The 14584-nt window shown below is 48.6% G+C and overlaps 1 protein-coding gene across 1 annotated transcript in view; it reads left to right on the forward strand.

Annotated features, from left to right (window-relative positions):
* Window positions 1-12185: 12185 nt before the first annotated feature.
* Window positions 12186-14584, forward strand: part of RETREG1 (reticulophagy regulator 1) — a 128335-nt gene continuing 125936 nt past the window's right edge. The window contains exon 1 of the mRNA XM_013008511.2: window positions 12186-12292. Within this exon, the coding sequence (XP_012863965.2) occupies window positions 12232-12292 (61 nt within the window). The 5' untranslated portion in view covers window positions 12186-12231. The remainder of the gene's footprint in view (window positions 12293-14584) is intronic.

The raw sequence follows: 14584 nt of genomic DNA on the forward strand, positions 1-14584 counted from the left end.
GTTTAGTGGCCTGTACCAAGTTGGGGACTTTCTCATCTCAGGACTTTCCATTCACATCTCTGACCGCATGTGTTAGTCTGGATTGCTTATAGGTACTCGTGTGTATAAGAAAGAGCTTTATATAAAAGAGCAATTGTGTATTGAGAAAACATCCCAGCCCAGTCCAAGCCAAGTCCAGGAGTCTGATATTAGCTCATATGTCCAATACCAGTCTATAAATTCCTCTTCGGAGTTCATGCAACACATGCAATCATGCCAAATGCAGGAAGATTACAGGCCAGTGGGTGGAAAGTCTTGTGGATCCAGTCATAGTGGTAACCTCTCAGCACTGGTGTGGGTCTCCACGTGGCTTCTCCAGCTACAGGGCTGGGGCTCCATCAGCTTAGTTCCTTTTGTCTTATCAACAGGAAGGCGAAGTAGAGAGAGTACGTGTCCCACTTCCAGGGAGGAAGACAGGAGTTCCCAGACCTCAGCATAAGGCCATGCCCACACTGAAGCCTCATTGGCTATGATCTGATTGACAGGCTAGACTCCACCCCATTGCTCAAGTTGACAGGAGATTATGTAACTGCCACACCACATCTGCAGCCAAAGGTAGCAAAAGCAAACTCTCAGAATTGGTTGGTTTTGTGCTCTTTCATCAAGGGCTTTCCCACAGTTCATCCATACTTGCCAAATACGACCTCAGGAGCATTCTCATCTGTTACTATGTTGAGCCCACCAGTGAAGAGATCTTCAAGACCATCAGGTTCAACCATTTCCCCGAGGGACAAGTGTTGGCAAGGTGATGACCATTTCAGGGTCCTCTGGGCTCCCACAGGTGTTTCCTAAAGACTTGGCATGAGGGTCAACTGCTGGGTCTGAGGATGGAGGACGGGAACTGTAAGTCCTACTGTACAACTGCCATCACTCATCCTCAAAGGACAGAGAAGGCTGTGCTTTGCCTAGAAACGAGTGCTAGAGTTTTCCACATGGGAAGGACTCAGCCTGTTACCTGAGGAGCGGCTTCTTTCTGTTGTGAACCACCTTTGTCTTTGCCTCAAAACACTTTCTTTCCATTTGATCTTGCTAAAATCATAAAGGAATGGACAAAGACAGGGTTCTCTCTGCCCCCCACCCCCCATATGGGTGCACAATGAGTGAGAAAAAAAATTGGCATTTGGAATGAGTTCCTAAGCTGAGTTCCACAGAAAGTTTTCCATGATGGTAGCCCGCACTTTAGGAACCTTGGTGGCATAGGGGTCAAACACTTGACTGTGAACCAAAAGGTGGTGGTTCCAACCCACCAGCCACTCGTCAGAAGAAAGAGGTAGCGGTCTGTTTCTGTAACGATTACAGCCTGGGAAACGTGGTGAGGCACTCCCACTTTGTCCTCCAGGTCGCTGTCAGTTGGAATCAACTTAAAGGCAGTGGTGTTTTTTGTCTAGATGGGACCATGGTTGGATGCTTGACTGCTAACCAAGAGATGATGGCTGGAAGTCCCTTGGCAGTTCCCCAGGAGAAACACCTGGCGGTCTCCTCCCGCAAAGATGGCTGTTGTTGGTAGGGGCTGTTGACTGGGTTCCCACTCACAGCAACCCTAACTGCAGAACAAGGAAACAGCACCCCGGCCAGTCCCGAGCCCTCCACACCATTGTTCTCATGTTTGAGGCCAGTGTTGTAGCCACCGTCCATCTCGAGGGTCTTCCACTTTCACTGACCACCTGCTTTACCCAGCATGACGCTCTGCTCTAGGAACTGGTCTCCCTGTGTCAGTCCGGGTAGACTAGAGAAACAAATTCATTGACACTCATGTGTTTATAAGAAGGAGCTGTATATAAAAGAGCAATTGTATATTGAGAAAACATCCCAGCTCAGTCCAGATCAGGTCCATAAGTCTGATCTTAGCCCAAATGCCCGATTCCACTCTATAAAGTCCTCTTCAGATTCACGGAACACATGCAATGATGCCGAATGCAGGCAGATCACAGGCCAGTGCGTGGAAATTCTTGTGGATCCGGTGGCAGTGGAAGCATCTCCACGAGACCCCTCCAGTTCCAGGCCTCTAGCATAGCTCCATGTGTCTTGTCAGCAGGAAGACAAAGCAGAGAGTCTGTGTATTTGGCCCAGTGAGCTATTTATTTCCATGGCGCCTCCAAATGAGGACCTCAAGCTGTGACCTGATTGACAGGCTAGACTCCACCCCTTCACAAGTTGACACCAGATTATGTAACAACCACACCCCTGATGGTAATGAGTCCAAAGTATATGAGATGCCGATTAAAAGTATATCGAACTGGCAACCACGAGGTCCAAAATTCTCCATGACCAGCCACTCTGTGGGAGAAAGACAGGGCTTTCTACTCCCACAGAGAGTTACGATCTCAACACCTCACAGGGGCAGTTCTCCTCAGCTCTAGAGGGTCGCTCTGGCTGTACTTCTTCCAAGACAGATTTATTTGTTCTTCTGGAGTCCATGGTATTTTGATATTCTTTGCCTAAACCATCTTTCAGATGCATCCATTCTTCCCCTGCCTTCCTTCTTCACTGCCCAGCTCCCATGGGCATCCCCTGTGAGGGCAGTTCTGCTGTGTCACATGCGTCATTATGAGTTAGAACTGACTGGATACCAACAGCCTTTTTACATTACTTGTCTACATAGCTCAGTGCCCTCCCTGCTCTGTGACAGCCTGGCCACTTGGCTATGTGTCTCCCCCATGGTGGCACTGAGCAGGCACCAGTGCCAGCTTCAAGTCTCCCTACAGGGTGTTCGGTGTGAGCATGCAGTGTTGGAACAAATTCACTCACTGCCTTCGATTCAATTGCAAACATAGCGACCCTATAGCACAGGGTAGACCTGCCCCCGTGGATTTCTGAGACTATAAATCTCTACAGGAGTAGAAAGCCTCATCTTTCTTCCTCAGAGCGGCTGGTATGTTTTGAACTACTATCCTGGCAGCCCGCAGCCCAGTGTAGACCCCGGGGTGATAGCAAGTCGTGGCCTTGGCAGGGATCTGAATGACTGTGCCCGAGCACTCCGAGGATGGGTCACCTGGGAGAAATGTGGCTCCCAGCCTGTCACTTTCCATGCCGTGGGACCGCCTTGGGGCTCGAAAGCAGCAAATGCAGACTGACTAAAGTCACAATTAATCAAAGTCCACATTTTGATGGGAAAAGGTGGCACTTGAAATCATGCTGAATTCCTTCATGGGCACCATCTGGGGATTGTCCAAGATCCCGCCACATTTTTTTTTTTAACCATCAGCAATGGGTTGACCCTGGCAGTCTTGTTGGTGTCCCCTGGACTCCTGCCTGTTTTCCATACACTCGTCCTTGTCTCTGAGTGCACGCAGTGGGTCCTGTTTCTTAACTGACTCAGATCATCCTGGGGACCAGTCCCATACTCGTCCCCATGGTTCCCCCCACCACCAATACTACGTTGGACAAGGCATTTCGTTGCTTGAACATCTAGTTAGAGTTCAATATGATGTTAGTGAATCAGGGCACATCGAGAAGCAAGTGTTGACGAAATGAAAAAACTGGTAAGAACAAAACAACACACAAATACATTCTGCGCGAGCATGAATCAGAAGTTAGGCTAGACAGACATGGTCAGGCTTCATGGGGAGCTGTAATAAGCACGCAGTTACCATGAGTCAGCTGGGGAATGGGGCGCTGTTTCCTACAGCAGTCATACTGCAGGGTGGAAAGAGAGCACATCTTGCTGAAAGCCGGTTCCATGGTCAGTGACCAGACTTTATTTAACTCTCTTCATTGCAGCCCCAAACACCAAACTCATGGCCATCGAGTTGACTCTGACTGAGAGATGTTGAGATCGTAACTCTGTGGGAGTAGAAAGCCCTGTCTTTCTCCCACAGAGTGGCTGGTCATGGAGAATTTTGGACCTCGTGGTTGCCAGCTCAATGCGTCACCACTACGCCACCCAGGCGCCTAAACCCTATAAATAGTCTTTCAGAAAGACAAATGGAATATGACTATGTGCATGTAGTTTTGTATACTGATATGTGGCATATAGTTGCCACGTATATTAGCATGTCTGCGGTAGATATTATACTTACCATACCTAAAGCTTGCCTGTCTTTATTCTCCAGGAGCCTGGTTGGCACAGTAGGTCATGTGTTGGGCTGCTAACCACAAAGCCAGCAGTTCAAAAACCACGAGCTATCTGAAGGAGAAAGACGAGACTTTCTGTTCCCGCGGAGCTCAGAAACTCACTGGGACACTTCTGCTCTGTCACCTAGGGTCATTATGAGTTGGTGGCAGTTTTTTGTCTTAATTTAAGGACAACATAAATATACACTATTAACTTACAGATTAACTTTATACTATACATGTATATGAAATATGTAATATTTAACATTATACAACACAAGGTAGTGGGTTCAACTTATCGGAAAGGTTGCTTGTGTCATCAGTCAGCATCACAGTCTCCGCTCCATTGCTTGGCTTTTACTTCTGGTGCTGAGTCTGTTTATATTTATAACTGAAGTAATGTTTTCATGAGTGAAACGGATTTACTGGGATTAATACTCAATTTACTTTTGCGACCAATGGGACACATCCGTAGCCTTAGGTATACTGCACAGAGAATTTCGAGATTAGAAGGCTTAGAAGAAAATGAATTTGGATATGTGATAAATGGATAAAAGTCAGCATAAATGGTAGGAGGTAAATGTAAATGCTTTCTGTAATTTTCCTTTAGGAAATTGTAATGCTTCAAAATGACATGTCCTATAAACCTAGTGTTAAAAGAACTGAATTTTGTGACTGTGAATACACAGGTCAGAACCTACAGTAATTGAACAGTTTCTACCCAAGTAATGCAGACATCGGCTATAGCTTTCAAAAGATACAACCCTTCACACCTTTCCTTTCTGTGTTCCCCACCATCACACTACATTCACGGCCCCGAATCTCTTCTCTAATCTCTTGAGCTGCTCTTGCCAATGTTATCCTATGTGGATGGATTGTAAAACAGCCCACTCTTCCCTTGGGCCGCTCAGCTGCTGTTTGGTTTCAGGAAGACCTCAGGGAGTATCTCTGGCTTCAGGTTTAAAGATGAGCTCAGGGCCTCGGTTCCAGGTGTTCATCCCACATCCATGGTTCCAGAATTTTCAGTTCTGTTCTGCATTCCCTCCCTTTTGATCAAAGTCTTCAGTACATAATAGTAGCCAGGCACCATCCAGTTCTTCTGGTCTCTTGGCAGAAGAGGCATTTGGAATGGAGAAGATTAACTGCAGATTGCATACCTCCTCCTGTTCCCTGTTCTCCCTCTTCCTGTGTTTCTTATGTGAACAATTCTGGTCATTGTGCCGTGGGGGGTTGCTTGCCAAGTCAGCAGCTCAAATCCACCAGCTGCTCTGAGGGAGAAAGAGGAGGCTGTGCATTAAGGGGAGCACTGTTGCCTGGTTCCTATTTGCGTCCGTATACCATGTCACTTCCTTGCCTTGAAGGAACCATTTGGATTCAGTTCAAAACCAGCTCAAAGCCAGTTGTCAAAACGCTGGACAACTACCATCGTCAGTTGCCACGTACAGTATCTACTTGGGTGGGGTGGGAGCCGCTTGAACCTGTCGTAGTTATTGTCTTCTGTCTTACTTAACCTCTATCTTAGTTACAACTGAAATTCCATACCTGGGTGACTTTACCAAACAGTAATGTCTTCTCACAGTTGAGGAGGTTAGAAGCCCCAATTCAGGATGCTGCCTCTAGGAGAAGGTCTTAGTCTCAACTGAGCTTCTGCCCGGGGGGGCCCATGGGGCTTGCTACTCCTCTGTTCCCATCTCTGTTTGCCCACCTGCTTGTTTAATCTCACTTTGAGATCATTAGAATGGGAAGAAAAGGAAAGCGGACCCAGAGCTTGGGTTTCCATGAACAGGTTTTAGTAGCGTTAACGACGTGCCCAGTGTTTAGATTGGAATGAGAGTAAAGGGGACAGGGTGAGAAGAGATTGGAAGATGGAGTAAAGAGAGAGTAGCCGAAAGTAAGAAAGGGAGAGGTAGAGAGAAGATGAGACAGAAGGACCGACGTGCACCCACAGGAGAAGGTGAAGAAAGTCAGAGAGAGCGCACACAGGAATCCTGCGTTCATCAGCTTTGGGACAGAAATAATCATGTCTAACAGGAGCCCGCGCTTCCTCCAGTTGGCCGTGGCACCAGCAGAATGGTGGAGAGAGGGGGAAGGTTTCTGTGAGACGTCTTGAGAAGGCCAGGCGTCACGTTAAGCTCGGTAGGGATGGAGAAGGGGTTAGGGATGCTGGTTCTGGCTGAGAACTGTAATGTTACTGCTGGACCCTTTACATATCAAGTTGAGGCCTAAGGTGCGCCTGGTACTTTCAATTGCCTCCGATGCATATGAAAGTTGGATGATGAATAAGGACTACGGGAGATGAACTGATGCATGTGAACAAGGGTCTTGATAAAGAATATTGAACTGATGCATGTGAACGAGGGTGTTGATAAAGAATATTGAACTGATGCATGTGAACGAGGATGCTGATGAAGAATATTGAACTAATGCATGTGAACGAGGGTGCTGATGAAGAATATTGAACTGATGCGTGTGAACGAGGGTGCTGATGAAGAATACTGGACGTATTGCGGACAGCCAGAAGAACGAGTCCTGGAGGAAGCACAGTCAGAATGCTCCGTAGCAGCGAGGGTGCTGAGACTACATCAGTCTAGGTACTTTGGACGCAGACTCGGGAGAGACGAGTCCCGGGGCAAGGACGTGAAGCTTGGCAAAGGAGAGGGTCCGCAGGAGAGAGGCAGGCCCTCTGTGAGCGGGATTGGCACGGCAACCGCAGCAGTGAGATCAGCCAACTGGATGGCACAGAGCCAGGCGGTGTTGTCTTCTGTTAGTAGGGTCCTCGGAGTTCAAGTTGGCTCCACAGCACCTGACAACAGCAACAGCCGCTATAGCGCTTAGTCACCCTGCAGGCCTGGGACGGAATTCACTCCAAGTCTTTAATTTTCAGCTAACCAACAGACAAGTCTGTGAGGTTAACTATAACCCTAGGGAGGTGTGCACCTACCTTAGAGCCATCAACACTTGAGATGCACAGGGCAACATGTACAACAGGACAAGTTCAGAGGGTTAGGACAGAAGGCGGAATGGAAGCAGGAGCCACAGGGAGTAGGTGGGCTAAGCGATGGTTTGTGGTGGGCGTTGCAATGGAGGAGATGAAGCGAAGTGTGTGTGAATTGTTGGCGGGACCATCAGTCGGCCCTGTAAACCCTCATGCAATTCCCAATACAAAGCGCAAAGAGAAGATGAGAGAAAGAGCCCCGCTTAGATTCCCAGCCCAATCTCCTACCCTAAGCTTGGGGCCTTGGGCCGGTTTCTTAAGCTCTTTGCTCACCTGTGGAAAAGGGCTACTAGGGGCACGTGGTCCTCATTAGATTGTTGTAAGGATTACATAGGAGCCGTGGTGGTGCAGTGATGAAGTGCAAGGTTGCTCACCTAAACATTGGTAGCTGCCCCACAGTCAGAGGACTCGGTGATCTGGTCCCCCAAACACGACAGCCTAGGAAACCCTGTGGGGCAGCGCTACTCAGTCTTGCAGGTCTTGATGAGTTACAGTTGACTGGACTGCACACAAGTTGTTGTTTGTCATTGTATCGGCTCTGAGCCATCGCGACCCTCTGCACACCAGGACGGTCCACTGCCCCGTCCTGCGCCATCCTCACAGTGCTGCCTAGGACGGAGCCCGTCATTGCGGCCACTGCATCGATCCATCTCCTTGAGGGTCTTCCTCCTTTGGCTGCCCTTCTGCTGTACCAGGCATGCCGTGCTTCTCCAGGGACTGGTCTCTCCTGACAACATGTCCGAAGTACATAAGAAGTCTTGCTCTCCTTGCCTCTAAGGAGCACCCTGGTCTTACTTCTTCCAATATAAATCAGTTTGTCCATTGAACACCCCATAGGACTATATCTTCTCCAGCACCATAAGTCAAGCACATCATTTCGTCTTCGATCTCCCTTCTTCAGTGCTCAACTAAACACGCATAGGAGGCCATTGAAAATCCCATAGCTTGGATCAGGCACCCCTGAGTTCTCAAAGTAACATCCTTGCTTTGTAAAATTCTAACGAGGTCTTGTGCAGCAGATTGACCTACTGCAACACATCTTTTGATCTCTTGACTGCTGCCTCCGTGAACATTGATTGTGGGTCCAAGCGAGACAAAATCCCTGACAGCTGCATCCTTTCTCCATTGATGATGTTCCCAGTGTGAGGCTCCTAGTCTTCTTTGCATTAAGTTGTACTCCATACCGAAGGCTGCGATCCTTGATCTTCATCAGCAAAGGCCTCAAGGCCTGTTCACTGTCAGCAAGGAAGGTTGTATCATCTGCAAATGGCAGAGAAGCCTAATGAGCCTTTCTCCAACCCTGATGTCACGCTCTTCGTCATGTAAGCCAGCTTCCCTTTGAAACGTGCTCCTCATTATTGCAACATGTACGCCTCCACTGACAGACGTGTGGTCGCTGTGAGGAGGAACTGAAAACCAAACTCATGGCCATGGGGTCGGTTCCAACTCATAGCGTCAACCCACTAGGACCAAGAACTGCCCCTGTGGATTTCTGAGGCTGTAAATTAGGAAGTTTGAGAACCACTACCTCTGACCAACGGTCATGCCGAAGGACCTGAACCCCAGTCTCCTGTCAAGAAGAATTCTACCGATGAACCACTGTTACCTCTATATCTACAGCTACATCTGTAGTGACAGCTACATTTCTCATCATCTGGATCAGTGGTTCTCAAACTTCCTAATGCCGAGACCCTTTAATACAGTTCCTCAGGTTGTGGTGACCCCCAACAATAAAATTATTTTCATTGCTACTTCATAACTGTAATTTTGCTACTGTTATGAATCAGGTGACCCCTGTGAAAGGGTCATTCAACCCCCAAAGGGGTCGCGACCCACAGGTTGAGAACCGCTGCTTTACGGGAACGAAGCCTCATCTTTCTCCTGTGGAGCAGCTGGTAGATTCGAGCTGGTGCCCTTATGATTAGCAGCCCAATGTGTAACCTATTATGCCACCAGGGCTCTTGGCGATGAGGAACAATGGTTGGAAACTGAACCCAGAGCCCATCACTAAACTTCCTCTCCTCCCCCAGGCCAGACAGGAAGGGCAGCTTTCTTATGCTCTGCCCTCCTTGGACTCTGGCTGTTTCCTTTGCTCACTCTGCCCGCTCCCTGCCGTGCCCGGCCTCTGTTCTCCCGGTGAGTCAAAGGCTCGCAGTCCACCTTCAAGGAGCTTCCTCCAGCTGCCGCCTGCAGTTATCCGTTCTCCTCGCCTCGAGCGGTTCTGACTGGTATTTGGTTGACACCGAGTTGATTTTATGGATTGATTTTAACACCAACGGCCTCACTTTATTGATTTGTTGTTAGCCTCCTCGTGCGGAAGCATCCACACCAAAGACGACCCCAGCGTTTGCCAGTCCAAGTTCAATGGACCAGGTGGTAGCGGAGTGGGAAACTCAACCAGGCAGACTGTCAGTGAACCCAGGTCAATGCGGTCTGCGAGTCATCCCACGGAGCTCCCGACGGACCCAGTTTGGTTCTTCTCCAACGTCTTCTCTTGGAGTTGGACCTGAACTTATGATCAGTTTCATGGATTCCGCTGGGGAAAAGGGGCCTTTTGTTTCCTGGCCAGGAAGCTCTTGAACCTGAAACCTCCGGAGGAGAAGGCAGTGTGACATGGAAGGCAGCCACACTCAGGAGGCCCAGGGCCCGAGGCACCGAGTTGTTTACCTGCTTCGGTGTGTCCTCGGGGAAGGCTGGGTGGGACTTCCCAGCACTCCTCAGGGTGGGCTGGCATGTGTGAGTGAAGGGCCTGGGGACAGAATTCTTCCCTCTCTCCCTCCCGTGGTGATGGGATGCTGCAGGGAATTGGAGACTGCAAGAAATACTGAGCTGCTGGATAGGAGCTTCTGTTTGGGGGGTGGTGGTGGTGGTGGTGAGAACCAAATCAAAAACTCTCTGCCATCCAGTCAATGCCAACTCCTAGGGTAGACCTGCCCTGTGAGTTTCTGAGATGGGCATTCGCTACAGGAGTAGAAAGCCTGTCTTTCTCCTGTAGTTTAACTGCAGACATTGCCATTAGCAGCCTAACGCATAACCACCACGTCACCAGGGCTCCTTATGTTTCCTGTAAGTGGGTTAATGCGTACTTGTCCATTTATGGGCGACTTATTTCATGTAAGACAGCCTCAATGGCATGATGGGTTATATGTTGGGCTTCTACCAGCAAGGTCAGCAGTTTGAACCTCTCAGCCACTCTGAGGGAGAAAGAAGAGGCTTTCTGCCCCTGTAAAGAGTAACAAACAGCCTTGGAAACCCACGGAGCAGTTCTAGGGTGTCTTCTCGTTAGCTAGGAGTGGAATTGACTCGATGGCGGTGAGTTAGGGTTTTTCAGTTTATTTCATGTAGCACGTCTTCAAAGTCCATTCAGAGGTAGTAGGTACCAGGACTATTGTTTCTCACTATGGTGAGAAATTTCCATGGTATGGATGGGCCACGTTTTGTTCATCAGTCTGTGATGGATGCTTGGATTGTTGGCTATGGTAAACGCGGCTGCAATGAGTATTGGTGTCCCACTATCTGTTTGGGTTCCTACTTTCAAATCTTTGGGGGTTTATATATACCTAGCACTGGAATTTCTGGGGCATGTGGTAACTCTAGAGCCCGGGTAGCATCGTGATTACATGTTGGGTCAATGGTTCGAAACCACCAGCTGCTCAGAGGGAGAAAGATGGAGCTTTGTGCTCCCGTAAAGAATTACAGTCTGGGGGACTCAGGAGCAGCTGCACGGCGTCCTAACGAGCTGAGTTGGAATTGACCCGATGGCAGTAACGACCCGTAACCTGTGGACGCTGGAGTGGCTTCCAGCAGGTTTTCTAAAGCGGCTGTGCCCTTTCCATCCCCACCAGTGCGGGTGAGGGTTCTCGCTTCTCCTCGTCCCTGCCACGACTTTGTTATTTTCCCACGATTCCCTTTCAGTGGTGGGACCGTTTGCGCTTTTCTTTGACCAGAGATGCTGAGCGTTTTTCCTTGTTTGTTTACTGATCATCCAACTCCTTTGGAAAGTAGTTCAACTGGGTGGTGTTTTTGACTTGTAGGAGTTCTTTATATACCCTTGATGTGAGACCCTTCTCAGAGTTATGGTTACCATCTTTCCTGAGCCCCCACCCTGCCGCCAGCTCTGTGGGTCATTTCTGAACTTTCTCTTTTAAAAAGTCATTTTATTAAGATCCAGTTCCAGGATGCATCTTCTAGCACTATCAAGGCAGTCTGCTGTTGTGATCCATAGATTTTCCTTGGCTAACGTTTGTAGCCTGGTAGAATAGTGGTTACACATTGGGCTGTTAATTACAAGGTCAGCGGTTCAAAACCATCAGCTGATCCTCAGGAGAAAGATGAGGCTTTCGACTCCCTTAGAGAGATACAGCCTCCGGAACTCAGTGGAGGCAGTTCTGTGCTCTTCTCGAAGGTTGCTGTGAGCTGGAATCAACTTGATGGCAGAACATTTGAAACATTTTTGGGAATTTTGGAAGTAGATTGCCAAATCTTTATTCCTCATCTGTTTTTGCCTGAATGTTCTGCCGAAACCTATCCATCATGAACGTCCCTGCTGGTATTTGACATACCAATGGGACCGCAGCCAGCGCCCCAACAACAGACAGGACACTCCATCGACACCCGAGGTGCACCCTTAACAGCGGCTGTTGTTGAGAGAGTTGGCAGTGGTGGTGGGGAGGGTCTGAGGGGTGACTATGGCATCAAACCAAGCCCCCAAAAGAGGACAGTTCTGCTTTGCTGGCCCACCCCGACTCCCATCAGGTCAGCTGTGTCCTTCCTCAGTTTGAGGGGGAGCCTGCTCTGCAGGCGATATTTGGCCTATCCCCAAGATAGCCGCTCCTCTGCCTCAATTGGACATAAGAGCCCAAGGCCTTGCACAAGGGCACATGGGGACAGATGGAGCGGTTCGAGTCCAAAGCCTTTCAGATCACTTTCACACAACACAGTCACTCCAGGGGGCATTCCAACCGGGAAGGCATTATCAATCAAACGCTTATTTTGTTCTTGTTGCAGGTACCAAAATCCTTTTATTTTATTTTATTTTGTGAGGGGGGAAAAAGAAAAGACAAGACTGAAATAGTGCCCTGTATGTCTGTCCCTGCAGGTTCCTGGCATTGACCCCGTGGAGAGTATATCACTTGATCTCAGTCATGATCCTTGGGCGTGTTATCATGCAAATCATCAAGGAGATGGTTTTGTCGAGAATAAGAGGTAAGAAAATGCACCAGTTGTGTTTTTTTTTAATGGTATTTCATTTGCAGCATGTCTGTGTGGCCATAGGACCCAATTTGGAAGCAATCGGAAGCAGCATAATGATTCGTGGCCGCGATGAAGTGAACGTTCTCACTGGCTCTTCCAGCCATGCCTCTCCTGCCCCCACCAAAGGATTGGGCGGGGCCATGCAAACAGGGTGTGCGAAACACCCAATACAGGAGAGCGGTCAGTTTTAGCTGCCACACTTATCTCAGAAGTAAGAACAGAGAGAAGGAATTGCTGGGACTTCTCCTGGAAGAGGAGCTACTTGTGAGGCACATTCGAGATCCCTGCCCGGAGTGGTGGAGCTGAGACCCAGGGCACCAGAAGCCGAGGCAGACGGACCATGAGCCGGAGCAGAGAGCATTGCCAGCCCGACCATGAGACTGTGAAGCAGAACAGCCGGCTGGCTCCCTGGCCTACAGCAGCCTAGGCCAGGGGACTCTGACTGAGAGACTGAGGCTCCTGAGAAAGGCTCGGTTGCAGGCTGAGGGGAGGTGTTGTTGTGGACCCGTGACTGTATTCTTACAGCCTGTGCTGTAAGGATATCCTTACAGACGGAGCCTGACTTGTAAGCTGCTAATTTCTCTAGTAACCCCTTGTAATCCTGAGTATCGTCTATGAGTTCTCCGTGGCTGTCGCACTGCATTGTTAACCCAGCAGAGAGGTGCGTGCCGTGGCAGGAACAGATGTGTCTCGATAAAGAAAGATGGAGGGTAGAGGCATGTCTGACTCCTGCCTGATGACAGTTGGCCTTGGGTTTACATGGAGGTGGAGTCTCCTCCCTGGCGTGGCTAGAGGACGTCAGATAAGACCTCCATCTCATTCCCTCAGTTACATGGGCATCGGCTTTGTTATTTTCGAGATCATAAGGTAGTTAAGAGACCAGTCGCTGGAGCAGGACATCATGCTTGGTAAAGTGGAGTGTTATTGGAGACGAGGGAGGTCCTCAAGGAGATGGAGGGACCCCGTGCCTGCAACAATGGGCTTATTCATAGCAACCTGGGTACCAGTTTGCTTGGGTCTACATATGGTCACTAAGAGTTGGAACTGACTCAACAACACCTAATAATTAATGTCCCTAACCAGAGCTACTGCTTCTGAGCAAAAGATTTACATGCTAATTCTTTTTTTTTTTTTTTCATTCTGGGCATTGTTCTGTCAGATCTCATTTTGATATTTACGTAGGCTGCTGTGAGGATGTTGTGGTTAGGTACTATCAAGTTGGTTCTGACCCATAGTGGCCCTATGCACACCAGAATGACACGCTGCCCTGTCCTGCGCCACCCTCACAATTCTTCTTATGTCTGAGCCCGTTGTTGTAGCCACTGTGTCCATCCATCTCCTTGAGGGCCTTCTACCTTACCAAACACGATGTCCTTCTCCCGGGACTGCCCTCTTCTGGCAAGGTTCTCAGTGTGTACGCGCTACATGATAAAATGGAGCCATTAGCAATGGCGAACCCTATTGCCACGTCCATTCCGACTCCTAAGGAACAACTCTTCTACGTTGTTCAACAATTCCAACTGTGCCCAACCCTAAAGCACAGAGTAGACCTGCCTCATAGGGCTCCCAGGACTGTCGATCTTTATGGGAGCAGAAGGCCATGCCCTTCTCCCATGAACCTTTTGATTATCAGCTTAGCGTCTAGCCGTTAGAAGATGGACTAGCTTACGTGAAATGCCCTTGACCTCACTGAAGAAAAACAGTGACTTCAGGGGTTACCCTCCCCCCCACACCCGCTGCCTTTGAGTTAATTCCAACTCATAGTGACCTTCTAGGATGGAGTACAGGACTGTCATTTTGGGTTTTTGAGACTGTAGTGGCTTAATATATTTTTACAAAGTGAGTTGATGATAATGAAAAACGAATTTTAAATGGTAAATTTAAAAGCGAGATGTTAAGTTATATTTTAATGTACCGTATATACTCGTGTCTAAACTGAGTTTTTTGGCACATTTTTAATTCAGTTTTTGTGGTAAAATTAGGTGCCTCGACTGATATTCGGGTCGGCTTACACTCGAGTATATAAGGTACTTAAGGTGTTTTCGGTACTGCAGTGACTTTAAACATCATAGGCAAGCTTTCCTGTGTTTAGAGGTGCCTCTTCTCTGGGAGGAGTGTTTGGTATATGGGCAGAAAGCCCTTCCAGGAACCTTGATGTCAGGAAACTAACGGTGAAAAACAGACCGGTGGAGGTCAATGGTAAAGATTGTGTGACATACCTGTATGTCAAAGTTTGAAGGTCCT

The sequence above is a fragment of the Echinops telfairi genome, unplaced genomic scaffold (assembly GCF_000313985.2).
Source record: "Echinops telfairi isolate 266 unplaced genomic scaffold, ASM31398v2 ScPeMD7_7469;HRSCAF=8507_1, whole genome shotgun sequence".
NCBI classification, from domain to species: Eukaryota; Metazoa; Chordata; class Mammalia; order Afrosoricida; family Tenrecidae; genus Echinops; species Echinops telfairi.